General features: G+C 44.8%; 1 protein-coding gene across 4 annotated transcripts in view; it reads right to left on the bottom strand.

Moving 5' to 3' along the window:
- RTN3 (reticulon 3) overlaps positions 1 to 18,013 on the bottom strand; it is a 97,683-nt gene that overhangs the window by 27,295 nt on the left and 52,375 nt on the right. For 3 of the 4 annotated variants that reach the window (XM_075326671.1, XM_075326670.1, XM_075326673.1), the window contains exon 3: positions 13,845 to 14,840. The exons of the other annotated variant lie outside the window; for it this stretch is intronic. In XM_075326671.1, coding sequence (XP_075182786.1) covers positions 13,845 to 14,840 — 996 coding nt within the window. The remainder of the gene's footprint in view (positions 1 to 13,844; positions 14,841 to 18,013) is intronic. 4 annotated transcript variants of the gene reach the window in all.

Raw genomic sequence — 18,013 nt, forward strand, 5'->3', positions numbered from 1 at the left:
ACATGGAATCTGCATGTTACTTTAAGGACTGATTCACCTCCATGGTACTAACAAAAAATTTCCAGAGGAATTTCCCAAGGCATGTGGGAGGGGATGCACTTATTTCATTCACATGCAGAGTAATCAGATCTGATGCAGATTTTTATGCAGGAAATATGCCAGGTCCGACATATGTGAATGGACCCTTAGTCACATCTAGCGGTTATATTGCTCTGTATCAGGGACGTAGCACTTGGCCGGAGTCCATAAAGTATCAGTCTAAGCCAAGTTCCCACCATGAGTATTTGATGCAGTTTTTTTTCATTCACAAAAAGAAAAATGCTGCACAATCCCAGCAAAGTGGATGGGATTTACTGAAATCTCATACCCACTGTGCTATTATTTTTTACATTTTTTGAACACTGGAAATTGACCTAAAATCCACAGCAGGTCAATTTCTCTTGTGGTAAATATTTAGGTTTACAGGAATAAATGCAAATGAGTGACGTGTGAGGAGGAGAATTTGTAGCTAATAACCGAATAGGATTCTTTTTACTGCATGACTTTATAGTGCGCGCACAGAGTATTTGGTTGCAGGAATTTATGCACCAAATCTGCATCTCTTGGCAGGAAAAAAGTTGCGTATTTTTTTTAGTGCGCTTTTTGCATGCTAAAAGAAATGACATGCCGCAGTTTATTTTCTGCTGCAAATCTGCAAGGGGAAAAAAAAAAAGCAACAAGTGCACAAAACGTATTGGCTTTGCTGGCTATTTGCATGCAGTTTTGTGATAAAACTGCACTAAAATAAGCATAAAAACATGATAAAAAAATGCAGTGTGCACATAACTTTACACACACACACTCTAAAGACGCAATGATAAAAAAAAAAAAAAAAAAAAGAAAAACATAAGTACGGTAACTTAAAGGGGTGATTCACTACTCATTAGGGGCCACATCTCTAAAACTGAGGGGGAAGCTTTTGTCAAATACCTGGTGTTGTCCATTCTGCCTGTGAGCGGTGTTATTGCAGGCAGATCATCCATCCTCGATCCATCCATCGTCCTCCATCCATCCATCGTCCTCCGTCCGTCCTCCATCCATCCATCGTCCTCCGTCCGTCCTCCATCCATCCATCGTCCTTCATCCATCCATCCATCGTCCTTCATCCATCCATCCATCGTCCTTCATCCATCCATCCATCGTCCTTCATCCATCCATCCATCGTCCTTCATCCATCCATCCATCGTCCTTCATCCATCCATCCATCGTCCTTCATCCATCCATCCATCGTCCTTCATCCATCCATCCATCGTCCTTCATCCATCCATCCATCGTCCTTCATCCATCCATCCATCGTCCTTCATCCATCCATCCATCGTCCTCCATCCATCCATCGTCCTCCATCCATCCATCGTCCTCCATCCATCCATCGTCCTCCATCCATCCATCGTCCTCCATCCATCCATCGTCCTCCATCCATCCATCGTCCTCCATCCATCCATCGTCCTCCATCCATCCATCGTCCTCCATCCATCCATCGTCCTCCATCCATCCATCGTCCTCCATCCATCCATCGTCCTCCATCCATCCATCGTCCTCCATCCATCCATCGTCCTCCATCCATCCATCGTCCTCCATCCATCCATCGTCCTCCATCCATCCATCGTCCTCCATCCATCCATCGTCCTCCATCCATCGTCCTTCATCCATCCATCCATCGTCCTTCATCCATCCATCCATCGTCCTTCATCCATCCATCCATCGTCCTTCATCCATCCATCCATCGTCCTTCATCCATCCATCCATCGTCCTCCATCCATCCATCCATCGTCCTCCATCCATCCATCGTCCTCCATCCATCCATCGTCCTCCATCCATCCATCGTCCTCCATCCATCCATCGTCCTCCATCCATCCATTGTCCTCCATCCATCCATTGTCCTCCATCCATCCATTGTCCTCCATCCTGCCCCAGTGTTCCCCACCGGGCTCTGTGACCTTTGAGGTCCGGTGAGAACACGTCAACTTCCAGTAGACCTGACATCACCGAGGCGGCCCCAGTCTTACTGAGTCACTGGGCTGTGGGCGGAGTTTCACTGCTGGTCACAGCCCAGCTTCTCAAGTGCTTTTTCCTTCGCTGCAGAGCGCCGCAAACAGAAGCGACGCTGGGCTGTGATGAGCAGTGAAACACTGCCTACAGCCCAGTCACTCAGGAAGAGTAGCGCTGGGCTCTGTGAGGTCAGGTTAACTGCAAATTTACATGACATCACCGGATCTCAGGGGTCACAGAGCCCGGGGCGGGGGGGAAGGGGGGGTCACTTGATGGGGATGAGCGGACCACAATAGCACTGTTCACAGGCAGAATGGACAATACAAAAGTATTTGACAAAAGCCTTCCCTCTCAATTTTACAGCGATGTGGCCACTAATGGTGAGTAGTGAACCACCCCTTTAAACTAGCTTATTGGTGCAAAAATTCTCAAAAAAAAAAAAAAAATCTGCAGCCTCAAATGCACCAAAGACTCATCATGGGAACTTTGCTCTACGATGCATTTATACGGCACAATGATTGGGAATATGAATGTCCTGGGAACACTTTCCTGATCACCCGACGAATGAGCAAAACACTCGCTTGTCAAATTAAAATTTCTTTTAGATGTTTTTTAAAAAAAAAAAAAAATAAATTAAATAAAAAAAGAGAAAATAAATAAATTGTTTTTGGCAGTACATGTCCTATGTAGGCAGTACATTGGCTGCCAAGAACAATGACAGCATATGGCACAGAATGATCTGTTACTGATAATTTTTAGTGTTGTAAGAGCAATAGATCTGTCTAAATGAGCTACTGAAGGGCTGGCAATCGGCTACCCATGTGGCCCATCAGTGGTCGCTCTGGCCGCTAGCCAGTGTATAGGGGTACAATGCCACGTCTTTGGTCACTCTTATTAGCCAACGGACAGATCTGCTTCACTCTGCATGTCTGGAATACCTGAATGAGCATGCACATTTACAAGCAATGGTTACACAGTAGCTTCCTATACCTTTTGCCAATAAATCTACTATTTGGGATAATTTGATTGATATTAGCGGCCCACCCTCTTTTTTTCTTTAACAATAAGTGCTTACAAGTGTTTTACCAATATGGAGGATTTTTAGTATATTAGGTTTTCAGATCATGAGATAATTAGAACATGGAATAAGTGATTAGTAAGGCTGACATGGTCATTCTGCATTAAACTGAACAAAAGAAACAAAAAACAGGAAAGTAAAAGAGGATGAGTACATACATCACTAATACGTATGAATATATGAACATTTCTAATGCATCTAATTGAAATAAGGCAGTTTTTTCACTTTTTAGCAGCCACTAATGACCACTTTTCTTCCTGCCTGCAGGCTTTCTGTAAACCTTCGACCCCCACCTCCCACCCATAAAACCTCTAGCCCTAGAGAAACCCTGGCAGGTCATAGCTTAAGCATCTCTAATGGAGATATATGTGTGCTTATTACTGATTTAGTAAAACTAATTGAATCACCCGTGCGTAATCAAGGAAATCGTCAATACACGACACGAGGACTTCATCGGAAAACTCTCCACTAGAGTAATACGGTAACTAGAAGACACGAGTGAGGGGGAGGAGGGGGATGCAGCTGCTCAATCTCAGAGAAGGGAGCAAAGTGGTGGAAACACGGATCTGGCTCAGTGTGCAGAGCACAGCAGTAGCCTCACATTAGGGCTCTTAAGTGGAGAAAAAAAACACCTCACTATGCTGAAAAAAGCCCACACAAAACATGTTTGGCAACAGTTAAGACCCAGCATTCTCCTACCAGTTGATATGACATAGGGTTATTCCCATTGTCATGAATGGATATAGTCAAATAACACACTATTTAATTGACCGTTTATTACATTTTTAATGTGTTCTAGAGACAGTAACTTTTTTTACAGCTCATTTTTCCTTGGAGACCGACACCACTGCTACACATGTGTTTCCATTGAGCTTGTATGAGCACTGTTTGAAGCTGGTCAGGATCGGGGCAGCGGTGGTCGGTCTCTTAGGCTATGTGCCCACGCTGCGGAAAATGTGCGGATTTTGCCGCGGATTTCTCGCGGAAAAGCCGCGGATTTCCCGAAAATCTGCAGCTCAGGCACTTCCCAGCCATTTCTATGGCATTTTGGAAATGCTGTGCCCACGCTGCGGATTTTTCCGCAGTGGATTTCGTGCGGATTTTGATCCGGAAAAATCTGCAACATGTCAATTATTGTTGCGGATTTTCATCCGGATTTTGGCTTTAAAATTGGGAAAAGAAAAAAAAAAAAAATTCCGCACCAAAATCCGCACCTTTGAAAAGGTGCGGATTTTGCGGGAAAGCTGCGGATTTTGATGCAGAAAAATCCGCAGCTACATTCTCCCGTGGACACATAGCCTTAAGCAATAAGCTGTAAGCAAAAGTAAAATTCTTACTATTTTAAGAACACCTGAAAATGTTAACAAACTAAACTAAAATGAGCGCGAATGACAATATCCATTTACGAAGATGGGAATTATGCTTTAAGAGCGCATTCAGATGTCAGTTATGTATAAGGGTATGCACTCGGCGAGTAATACATCACAAGTGGAATGTGATAGATGTGTGTGTGTGTATATATATTTAATATATATATATATATATATATATATATATATATATATATATATATATATATACACATACACACACACACACACACACACACACACACACACACACACATATATATACATATATATATACACACACACACACACACACACACCACCTCTCTATATCTCTCTCTATATATGATATATATCTATCTCTATATCTATACATCTATATCTCTACACTCAGACCAATATTACTCTATGGGGCAGCTCCATTGAGCAACTTTTCTCAACCCTAAATCGGACTGAGGAATGTGATCCTCTTTCTCTCACTCCCATTCAAGTCTATGGGGGCGAGAGAAACATCGCACCGCACTCGCATTACAGCGGAGAGCGATGCGATTTTGGTATCAGCTGGCAACAGAGTAGCTAAATCCCTCCCTCTCCTCCGCAGCTGTGATCTGATCACAGGATCGGACCACAGGCGCATGACACTAAGCTCCCACTGTGCTGCGAGCGTGAGCAGAGTGTCATGCGAGCACTCGCACTAATCCCAGTGTGGCCTCAGCCTAAGTTCTCTGTATATAAGCGAGGTTTGAATCAGGACTCGTCATGCTTGGAAAAACGGATGTCTGAATGAGCCCTTAAAAGGAGTTTTTGAGTCTTGGCAATTTAAAGTCTAATCATTGAAAGGGTGAGTGTCCACGATCAGGTTTCACTGCGTTCTTGTTTCAGAATGTTTTTTCTGCGTCCAAACCGCTGCATTGTACAGTACAAGCACAATGGATTGGATTTCTAGAAATCCCATGCCCACTGTGCTTGTTTATCCCGCAGTGAAAAAACGGACCTGCAGTGCGGCTTCCCGAGCCGCATGTAAATTGTTTGGTGTGGAGACGAAAGTATTTTCTACAGGGAGAACAGAGAGAAAGACCACAGTGGCCCGAACCCGGATTGTGGGCACGAGCAGCTGCTGTCTCCTGCAGAGGAGACTCGAGGCCCCGCCGCGTCCAGCGCGCAGAGAGTCCTGATCATGAGCATGGACCCTAAAATCTACTCTGCTTCAATTCCCTTCTTTCCAAGATCTCTCCTGTCTAGAAACAACCAATTTTCTTGTTCACAATTAGAGAGAGTACCAGCCAGTCCTGGTCTCAGCTCAAACATGGACACAATTGTATACAGTATAGACCGGGGGTGTAAACAAATTTCCTAAAATACTGTGCTGCGTAGATCTTGGGAGCTGCCCGGGCCTGTATCACATAGGACAGTTTTGGTGTATGCACTGCCATTACTGAACGCAACGTTAATGCGCTAAACGTTATTTTAACGTCCAAACTATTTTCCATTTTACAGACACTTATTTTGGTTGAGATTTTTTTTTCTTTCTTTGGACATTATAATAAGTCTTTCTACCAATGATCCTCAACTCAGAAAAGGAAATACCTGTGATTTCCATCCTGCCCAAACTCCAGGACTGTCCTATGGTAACTGGAGGCTGCACACTGATCGTTCTGCTTTCCAGTGTCCTCTTATCTGAGCAACTGTATGTAAGGGATTGTGCTTTCATCACCAGTCTTCAGGAGCGCACCAGTTACCTGGCGAAACGGGTGCATTCCTGCAGCATTGTTGGGCCACTTTGCTGATTACTCTGATTCTTGTAAGCAGAGTCAGTTTTGCATTTGTAGAATCAGGGGGGCACAGGGGCACCAATTTGTGCCATATACAACAATCTGACCAGCATCAGAGGAGAGATTACAAGCTATAGCGAAAAGTGGTTGTAAGCGCTGCGCTCCTTTGCCTAGGGAGGTTGTAAGCGCTGCGCTCCTTTGCCTAGGGAGGTTGTAAGCGCTGCGCTCCTTTGCCTAGGGAGGTTGTAAGCGCTGCGCTCCTTTGCCTAGGGAGGTTGTAAGCGCTGCGCTCCTTTGCCTAGGGAGGTTGTAAGCGCTGCGCTCCTTTGCCTAGGGAGGTTGTAAGCGATGCACTCCTTTGCCTAGGGAGGTTGTAAGCGCTGCGCTCCTTTGCCTAGGGAGTTTGTAAGCGCTGCGCTCCTTTGCCTAGGGAATTTGTAAGCGCTGCGCTCCTTTGCCTAGGGAGGTTGTAAGTGCTACAATCCTTTGCCTAGGGAGGTTGGAAGCGCTGCGCTCCTTTGTCTAGGGAGATTGTAAGTGCTGGGCTTCTTTGCCTAGAACACTGCCAACTTCTGGCAGACTGCATAGGTGGCTGGTAACTTAGCCAACAAGCTGCAAACTATTAAAAATAAAAATGACTGTTCTTGGGAACAGATGATTCTTACAATAATTATATAAACCTACCAAAATAAGAAAATAAAAAAAAAAATAAATAAAAATAAACTACCAAAATTATCCAATTGAAAATACAGATGACATTGGCAGAGAAGAGCAGAAGAGAAGATGCTGCTCTGTCAACATGAAACCACCAGAACCCGTTGCATTGCTGGGCAGGAGCGGTCCGTGACCAGTGCCAGGTAGAAAAGGCAGGTAAGATAGCAACCACCTGCCAGTAAGGGGTGCTTCACACACAGCGAGATCGCTGCCGAGTAACGGTTTTGGTGACGCAGCAGTGACCTCATTAGCGATCTCGCTGTGTGTGACACTGAGCAGCGATCTGGCCCCTGCTGTGAGATCGCTGCTCGTTACACACAGCCCTGGTTCGTTTTTTTTATTGTTGCTCTCCCGCTGATAAGCGCACATCGCTGTGTGTGACAGTGAGAGAGCGACAATCCTGAATGTGCAGGGAGCAGGAGCCGGCGTCTGACAGCCTGCGGTAAGCTGTAACCAAGGTAAACATCGGGTAACCAAGGTGGTTACCCGATATTTACCTTCGTTACCAGCCTCCGCAGCTCTCACGCTGCCAGTGCCGGCTCCTGCTCCCTGCAAACGCTAAGCTAAGCGGTGTGCGCTGGTAACTAAGGTAAACATCGGGTAACCATACCCGATGTTTACCTTAGTTACCAGTGTCCGCAGCTTCCAGACGCCGGCTGGCTGGGGGCTGATCACTGGTCGCTGGTGAGATCTGCCTGTATGACAGCTCACCAGCGATTATGTAGCAACGCAGCAGCGATCCTGACCAGGTCAGATTGCTGGTGGGATCGCTGCTGCGTCGCTAAAGTGTGACGGTACCCTAAGTTTTACGCCCCACAGGGAAAAATAAGCAAAGTCTCAGATAACACCCTTTAAATTACCAGGTTCTAGTTAACATAACAAATCATTCATCAAGGGATTAAAACATTTCAATACTTTAACAAAGCAATCATGCCGTATCGATTCCACATCTCAACTACCATCACAACCAAGGTTCCAAGAAACAAAAAGGCATCTACACCAAATATTTGCATTAAAAAAACCAAACAAACAAAAAAAAGAATAAAAAACAACCCCCAGCTCATCAGCACCACTAGGCTGTCCTGCCAAGAACTAGAAACACGTGTGTACTGTCTACTTCACCAATTGTACAGTAAACATGCGGGTCTCTAGCTTTATATTATTCATATTAGGGAACTGTACAAGAGAAAAAAAAACGCTCAATTTCTAAACTAGAAGCACAGAATGGAGTTTAAATGAAGCACTGCACTTCTAGGTTATGAGAATGCCACCTAAGGGTACTTTCACACTTGCGTTGTTTTCCTTCCGTTACAATCCGCCCTTTTGGGAAACAGCGGAATCCGTTAACGGATTCCGCGGTTTCCCATAGACTTGTATGGATGACGGATTGTGCCAAAAGGACCTGCGTTGCTTCCGCTGGGCGACGCTCCGTTGCTTCCGCCCAGCGGGAGGAACGCAGCATGTAACGTTGTTTTGAGCAGCGGAATCCTCAGGATTTCACTGCGCATGCTTTTTTTTTTTTTTAAATCAAAAACTTTATTTTGTCTTGCAGTGGCCGAATGTTCGCATGCCTGGCCGCCGGCAAGTGACAGCGCTCAGCTGAGCGCCCGCCCACCGGCATGCCCGACTGCCGGCAAGTGACATCTCTCAGCTGAGCGCTCGCCCGCCGGCATGCCCGACTGCCGGCAAGTGACAGCGCTCAGCTGAGCCACCGGCCGCCGGCTATTGAGAGCAATCAGCTGATCGTTCACAATAGTCTGCTGCCGGTAAAACTGTAAAGAAAAAAAAAAATATAAAATAAAAAAAAAAACAAAAACAGCTTTCCGTTGTTTTGTACGATCCGTAGCATCCGTTGTGCCACTATAAGCAACGCATCCGTTGCATCCATAACACAACGCAATGCTACGGAAGCCGTCCAACGCAAGTGTGAAACTAGCCTTAGACTTTTCAAAAGTCCATTCTACGTAGTTCTAATTAAAAAATATAATATAAAATGTCATTTTTTCCACACTCATCCCTCTTTCAGATAAGTGGCATCTGGGTCCTGCCATTGATTGCTTAAAAAAACCCAAAACCTGTCCTGAATAGCACAGGTGGGCCAGTAGAAACGCTGAGCTCCTGCATGATCGGGTTCTCTGGCTCATAAGTCCCCGTCACACAGAGATCGCTAGTGAAATCGCTGAAACGTCACAGGTTTTGTGACGTATCAGTGACCTCGCCAGTGATATCGCTGTGTGTGACAAGCAGCAGCGAGCGGGCCCCTGCTGCGCGGTCGCCGATCGTGACAAAATCATCAGGACCATTTCTTGCTCGTTGGTCTCCCGCTGTGCAGCACGCATCGGCGTGTTTGATGGCGGGAGACCAGTGAGCGCCGATTCTGAGTGTGCAGGGAGCAGTTGTTACACGGGTCGCTGTGGCGATTGCCTGATTGACAGCTCAACAGCGACCTTGTAGCAACATTCCAGCGATCCCTGCCAGGTCGGATCGCTGGTACATCGCTACGTGTAACGAGACCTATACACCATTGAGCCGTTACACTGCTGTGCGTATGCGCTCATGCAGAAGCTGAGGGCTCCTCTGCCTTCAGAGAAGTGATTATAGGGGCTCTCAGGAACCCACCAAATCCCACTGACCTAAAAGGAAACGAAAAGAAAAAAAAAAAAAAAAATTAGCAATAATTTCAAGTGACATTAGTTATTTTAAAAGTAAATTTACTAGAATATGAAATCAAGGTGAGGGGACACAGATCTATTTAGATTTAACTTTGTTTTGTGTTTTTTGTGGTCACTTTTTAACCCAGATATCGCATGGCTCTGACAGATAAGATTACCTTTATTTGAAGAGATGCCAAAAACATGGCACGGATTACTTTTAGAATGGTCAAACCAATGAGTAAACAGAGTAAATTACTCCAGTCACTTATCAGGTCCATCCCCACCCAAATACTATAGTTACAAACATAGCAGAGGCCATACAAATAGATCACTATTGTGCGCCCCACCCCATTCTTCTCTTTAGAAGAATCCCTTAGACTATATTTGCACAGACAGTTCACAATGAGGAACATTACACCCAGCAGCAAAAATAAATATCCCAGCTATTCTTCCCCAAATCTTCTCTGTTACAGGAAAGTTATCAGCAGAAAAAGATAACCACTTCAGGATTGGGTCACTTTAACCCGGTTACTGACTAAGCAAATTTGTGAGATTTAACAAACATGTGCTTTTAAAAGCATGAGATTGGGGCCAGAAAGATTCATATTGGCAGTGTATAAGTTTTGTTTATTTTTTTGCACGCTGTGTCCCCCATAAGCCATTCTGAGACCTTTGGGGGGGCATTTGAGCATTAATATTTTTGTTCGATTGTGGATTTCTCCTGTAACTGGAGGGAATATACCAGACCCAGTTACAGGGGAAAAATCTGAAAATCAGTCACTTCTCTGCACAGCAGAGTCACCTGGGTTTCTTAGAGAACAAGCAGCTCTTGTTCTCTCCAAACACCAAGAGATCACATGATCTTTGGGTACGGAGAAGGAAGCAGGGTCAGTGCTCCCTAATCTGTATATACAGGGCTTGTTCAGCCCTGTATACAGTGTGCCCACCCATATCCTGTCCACCGCCATTACCTTGAGAACGGCGGCAGCTATAGGCATAGAAGTGGTGTCTAGGTATAGTAAAGTAGCCATGCGCTACGCAATGAAACCACCTGGTGGAAAACGGAGTTAGCATTTTTATCTCAAAAATGGAACGAAATAGAGAAAAAGTGTGAATTACAAAGTTGTAGGGCATCATCAATTCAATATGAATCGACACCTTGCATACAGAAATGCTATGATTAGAATGTGTAAAACTCACAAGGCTGCGGACGTGAAGCGATACCTCATGGAGACCTTCCTACAGGTCATTGGGTATGGGGGCTGTGTGAAGTGGCCTCCACGCTCACCTGACCTGACCCCATTGGACTTCTTTCTGTGAGGTCACATCAAACAGCAGGTGTATGCGACCCCTCCACCAACACTGCAGGACCTACGACAACGTATCACAGATGCTTGTGCAAACGTGTCACCTACCATATTGCACAACGTGCAGCAAGATACAGTATGCTGTGCAGAGTCCAGATGTGCATTGCAGCTGACGGGGGCCACTTTCAGCATCAAAGTTAAATGAGCGCCATATGCGTGACCAACATTCAATGTTTTGGGAGAGGTCATTGGTTTCATATCATAGCATTTCTCTATGCAAGGTGTCAATTCGTATTGAATTGATGATGCCCTACAGCTTTGTAATTCACACTTTGTTTCTCTATCTTGTTCTGTTTTCAAGATTAAAATGCTAACTCTGTTATTTTCCACCAGGTGGTACTATAGGTGGTTTCATTGCGTAGCGCATGGCTACTTTACTATACCTAGACACCACTTCTATGCCTATAGCTGCCGCCGGTCTCACGTTAATGGCGGTGGACAGGATATGGGTGGACACACTGTATACAGCAAGATCAAGAAAGTAGACATGATAATCAAGCCTGCCTTCTCTGTAGGGAGCCTGCCTGTGCCCCCACAGCTGCCCAATGTTGTGCAGCTACTCTACATTTATAGCACGTCAATGCAGTTAGAACAGGGACTTCCCGAATAGAGGAATGAGCAGTCTAGACTTTGTGTTAAGTGTAGTTATTTTTATAATTCTCCCATCATAACACAATCTGTATTAGAAATCTTGCAGTTTCTAAAAAGGCCCGTGGGAATTTTTTTAAGCATTAATTTCCTGTTTCAGGAAACAATGTATGCATAGTCGCTACAATGGTCAGACTAACCCCATCTTTTGTATTGAAGCATCTAATGAGCATGTGCAAAGGTCACTGTGAGAGCGGGGGAGCAGGCTCATCTGTAAATATTGCCAAATATGATTGTGGATCCTTTGCACATGCTCATTAAATACTTCAATACAAAAGATAATGTCGTGATCAGACAACATCTGTAAGGTTAAAAAAAATATTGGTGAACGTTTGTAGCACAAAAAAAATCCAATTTAATCAATCGGTCATTTTCTGATGATGGCTTACCTTTAAAAAAAAGGAAATGAACACCCTTGTTTTCTACAAAACTAATTACAAGACTGAGGATAATCTGGAAAACTAATGGGTATTGTGGGTTTGATATTGTGTCAAATAAACTTCATAATACTATTCAGTGACCATAAAAATAAGGTCAGGGAACCTACAGATAACGCTATATAACTGAAAGGGGGAGTTTTAAGAACTTTCTGAACCTGTAAAAAAACAAAAAAACAAACAAAAAACTATTGAGTGGGGGGAGGGGAAGGAGTAATTAAAGGGATAGCCGAGTACTTTTGTATCGATGAACTACCTTTGGTAGATAATATTTTTTTATTTATATAGTGCCAACATATTCCGCAGCACCAGATTGATGGTGGGGGAAGGGGTGACACCTGGCACCCCCACCAATTAAAGGGAACCTGTCACCTAGAATATGCGTTCTGACCTATCAGCAGACGCATGTGTGCCCTAATTACACCTCCCTACCCATCCCTGTGTTATAAAATTGTATAATATGAAAGTAATAAAAAAAACGTTTTATTACCTCCATATTTCCTATGTAAATTAGAGAGCTTCTGGTCACAGGGGCGGCCCCTTGCCCCTGCATACTTTCCGTGGTATCACGTCCCTGTGGGCGTGATACCATGGAGTCACATGAGCGACGTCCCCGTCGCTCATTCTATCTTGCATGCGTTTACACTTACTATTGCAGCAGGCTTCTCTTCCGGGTTCTCCTTGTCCATTTCAGACGCGCACTGCGCATGCGCAGTGCGCGTCTAGAGCCGGCGCGTGAACACCCGGAAAAGAAGCCTGCCACAATGCGTGCAAGATAGTCACTCATGTGACTCAATGGTATCACTCCCACAGGGTCATGATACCACGGAAAGTATGCAGACGTCCATAGGGCAAGGCGCCGCCCCTGTGACCAGCAGCTCTCTAATTTACATAGGAAAAATGAAGGTAATAAAACTTTTAATTACTTTCATATTATACAATGTTATAACAGGGATGGGTAGGGAGGTGTAATTAGGGCACACATGCGTCTGCTGATAGTTCAGAATGCATATTCTAGGTGACAGGTCCCCTTTAACTGCTCCCGATGCCGGCTGCATATAATCACTTGTCCAGCTGCACAGCACCACCAACTGTATAGTGGCCATGGCCAGGTACTGCACATCTGCCCCTATTGAAATGAATAGGGATGGCTCTGCAGTACCTCATGGCGGTCTCTATACAGTTGATGGAGCTCTGTATTTTCGCAACTGATCACATCCAGCCGCCGCTGACACTGGGAATGGCTGATCGGGAAGGGTGCAGGGTGTCACTTCCCCACCAACGTACTAATAGGCCATCAATAGAAAAGTACTTGAAAACCTTTTTAAAGAAATTTGGAGTTTTAGATGCCATTTTCTTTTACAGAAAGCCTGAGATAATAAGAAATAAGTATGTAATATATATATTCATATATACATACAAGTAAAAGCACAATAGATAAGGAAAAGTACACAGGAAGGATACATACATGCCAATTCAAAAACTTACAAAAGTAGTACATAAAAAGGTACAAGAAGCAGGTAAGAGGTAAAAACTGGATAGCCGTGCATGGCAGCAATGTGTACAGAGAGGGCAGTTGCTTTGCCAAGAGCAAGTTGCACATGCGGTGAGTCAAAGATGTGCCGCCGGGCATCTATGAGGCGTATCTGCAATGGGTATTAAGACATCTAGCGCATGCCAGTGGTTCATGGCTCATGCCAATTGTGCATGCCAACAACAGATGATCGGGCATGAACGGTGTAAGTCAAAAATGTGAGGATCATGCCAACGGTGCATTGGATAACAATTCTTCTTTACCTTTGATAGTTGTAATACCCACAGAGGATTCGGGGTGCAGCTCTTGATCTGGTCTTTTCTCAAAGCTGGTAAAGTGGGGCGATGGGATTTCTGGAGAGGACTCCCGACTTTCAGAGTTCCAGTCTTGCACCCCAGCAGCCAATGCTTTAAGTGCTTCAATTGTCAGACTTTCTTGCACTTCATCTTCTATGGACTTGGACTGTTGTCTAGGGTCATTAACACACGTTTCTGCTAGGTCGACAAAGCCTTCACTGTGCGGGGAGTCTGGGGTCTTTGAAATTGCGCTGCTGAGCTTCTCAGGGACACTGTCGGTTAAAGGTAAAGTTTTGGAACTTGTAATTGCAGTCTCAGACTTAGTAAAATCTTCTCTTTTAGGTTCATTCCCATGTTGTGCATCACCAAGTTCAACCCAGCCATCCTCGGCATGCTCCCTTTGATAGGTCGCTGAAGATTTGACTCTCCATCCGGCATCGATAACCGTGTCGTCAGACTCTCCAGAGCTATCCATGTCTTCCTCTATATCTGGCCACCGAAGATCAGTTTTTGGATCATAAGAACCATCCTCATTTTTTACAGGTCCAAGATCTTCGCATGTGTCCACGTTGTGCTCACCACAGCTTTCATTTATTGATGGTTTGCTAATTTTTTCAATGCCCTCATGCAAAAATGTATTCCGATGGTCGGATGACGTAACAGGCGCTTCAATATGAGCCAAGTGTCCAGAATCTAAGTCCTCTGGCCTATGTGTTATGACGTTCTGCATAGAAGACTTCCTAATACATTGCTCCTCATCAGAAAAACCTGGGTTCCTGTAGCCAGCTAGGAATGGTTCAGCCTCCGGAGATTGGTCGTAGAAGGGTCTTTGTGCAGAAATTCGTGAAAGTCCATGGCCAATAGCTTTGTCTTCACAGTCCTTGAACTCAAAGCCTGAGCTGTTGGCAATCATTTCAAAAGGAGACCCAGGGGATTCTGGACTCGGGTGTTTAGGATGAAGTTCTGGAGAGAAGGGTGTCAGAGAAAAGTCTGTAAAGCGTCCAACTTACATATGGCCTTTTCATGACAAGGCAATGACTTTTACAATGGACTCATTGACAGAGCAATTAAAGAAATATGGTCAGAAGAGTACAAGAGAGCAGAAGCTACACTTCATTGCCCCCAGCGGTTCTGGTTGTTGCCCATAAACAGTTTTAATATCAGAGTGGGTCATATGGAACGCCTATATATCATTTCATTCCAACATCACTATACAGTGTGTCCACTCATATCCTGTCCACCGCCATTACCTTGAGAACGGCGGCAGCTATAGGCATAGAAGTGGTGTCTAGGTATAGTAAAGTAGCCATGCGCTATGCAATGAAACCACCTATAGCGCCACCTGGTGGAAGACAACGGAGTTAGCATTTTTATCTCGAAAACAGAACTAGAGAGAAAAGTGAATTACAAATTTGTAGGGCATCATCAATTCAATATGAATCGACACCTTGCATACAGAAATGCTATGATAAGAATGTGTAAAACTCACACAAGGCTGCGGACGTGAAGCGATACCTCATGGAGACCTTCCTACAAGTCATTGGGTATGGTGGCTGTGTGGAGTGGCCTCCACGCTCACCTGACCTGACCCCATTGGACTTCTTTCTGTGAGGTCACATCAAACAGCAGGTGTATGCGACCCCTCCACCAACATTGCAGGACCTACGACGACGTATCACAGATGCTTGTGCAAACGTGTCACCTACCATATTGCACAACGTGCAGCAAGATACAGTATGCTGTGCAGAGGCCAGATGTGCATTGCAGCTGACGGGGGCCACTTTGAGCATCAAAGTTAAATGAGCGCCATATGCGTGACCAGCATTCAATGTTTTGGGTTGGGGATGGGGGGGGTCATGGGTTTCATATCATAGCATTTCTGTATGCAAGGTGTCAATTCGTATTGAATTGATTATGCCCTACAACTTTGTAATTCACTTTTTTTCTCTATCTCGTTCAGTTTGAGAGATAAAAATGCTAACTCCGTTGTTTTCCACCAGGTGGCGCTATAGGTGGTTTCATTGCGTAGCGCATGGCTACTTTACTATACCTAGACACCACTTCTATGCCTATAGCTGCTGCCGTTCTCAAGTTAATGGTGGTGGACAGGATATGGGTGGACACACTGTAGATCATTTCATTCCAACATCGCTATATAACTACTTCTGCACAAATCATGACATTAGGATACATCAGCAGCAGGTAAACCAGGACTTGTAAGCTGGCCAAACATATTTAGGGCCCGATTTATCACAGCTTTTATGGCAGAAGACTGGCATAAAACCCTTTGATAAGCTTTTGGCAGTTTCACACTGGTTGGGGCAGGATGGGTTGTGCCTGTCAAATTCAGAAAAAAGAAAAAAAAAAGTGTTGGTGCTCCTTATGGCAGAAATAATACTCCAGTGATCCTTTCATTAAAACCGCGTAAGCCTAGTCTTAATGGATTGGCCCCATATGCAGTCGAGCCCACAGATTTTAATCTGGCCTCTTCCCTAAGGCTATGTGTCCACAGTAGAATGTACCTGCGGATTTTTCTGCATGAAAATCCGCGACTTTCGCGGCAAATCCGCACCCGCGGATTTGCCGCGGATTTTTTTTTTTTTTTCCCCCATTCTATACCCAAAATCCGCACCAAATCTGCAACAAACAATTGACATGCTGCAGATTTTTCCGGATCAAAATCCGCGGCAAATCCGCAGCGGAAAAATCCGCAGCATGGACACAGCATTTCCAAAATGCCATTGAAATGGCTTGGAAGTGCCGCTGCTGCAGATTTTCGGGAAATCCGCGGCAAAATCCGCAGCGTGGGCACATAGCCTTATGGTATATATTGAGAAAATTAGGATTGGGCATGTTAAATTTAATCTGCCTTATCAATGGCAGCCAGGAGTCTTGCAACAGCTAGTGCACAACATATAGTAAACTGACTAAATGACAAATTCAGCAGTGCCACATCGGGATTTAAAGAATTTTAAACAAAATGTGCAGGTATCATATGTTCAAGAGTTACACATTATACAAACAACATATTACATCAGCTTCTGTTTGTTTTTTTTAAACAGGCTTCATTCTTTAGCATAGGAGAATTTAGTATATCAATGTGACCAAAGTAAGACATTCACACCCCCTGATGAAGAAAAGGGCAGGCGAAACGTGTGCTGAAGTGGCAGAGATATAGTACTTCTAGCAATGTGAGTGCTTTTACTTCAATATGCACCTGAGGCTGCATGTGTAATTTACAGGGCAATTTTCACCCTAGTTAATCCTGTAGCAAGTCTTAATAGTACTGTTTATAGCACTATTTACACACGTATAAATTGATTAAATTATGCAATTGTTTTTATTGAATTATATACTTTGGTATTTATATATGCTTTTTTTTTTTTTTCTTTTTTTTAAGGGAACCTGTCATCAGAAATTTTGCACTAAACCTAAAAGATTCCCCCTCTGCAGCTCCTGGGCTGCATTCTGGAGAGGTTCCTGTTGTTCTTGTGCCCCCTTTCTGACCAAAATAAAGACTTTTTATAAAGTGGTACCTTTTTGTATTCAGATCTTGATAATGGTACACGGGGGCGGGCTCCCTGGTGTCCGTTAGTCTGCCTCCTGTCGCTTTAGGCCGTCCCCCATCGCGCAATTTCAAAGAGGTGACGTGAGGTAAGCTGGCCAGCGCTTGCGCAGAACGGTGGAGGCGGCGGTGAAAGCGCGAGCACAAGATTATGGGTGGGTACTTGATGAAAATCACAGCGCCGCCCATAATCTCACGCATGCGCAACACGTCACCAGCGGTCACACTGTGCACATTGCACAGTCCCGCGAGAGTGGCACGGCGCATGCGCGAGATTATGGGCGGCGCTGTGATTTTCATCAGCAAGTACCCTCCCATAATTCGTGCCCGCGCTTTCACCGCCGCCTCCACCATTCTGCGCAAGCGCTGGCCAGCTTACCTCACGTCACCTCTTTGAAATTGCGCGATGGGGGACGGCCTAAAGCGACAGGAGGCAGAATAACGGACACCAGAGAGCCTGCCCCGTGTACCATTATCAAGATCTGAATACAAAAAGGTACCACTTTATAAAAAGTCTTTATTTTGGTCAGAAAGAGGGCACAAGAACAACAGGAACGTCTCCAGAATGCAG

The sequence above is a fragment of the Anomaloglossus baeobatrachus genome, chromosome 10 (genome assembly GCF_048569485.1).
Source record: "Anomaloglossus baeobatrachus isolate aAnoBae1 chromosome 10, aAnoBae1.hap1, whole genome shotgun sequence".
Classification (NCBI taxonomy): domain Eukaryota; kingdom Metazoa; phylum Chordata; class Amphibia; order Anura; family Aromobatidae; genus Anomaloglossus; species Anomaloglossus baeobatrachus.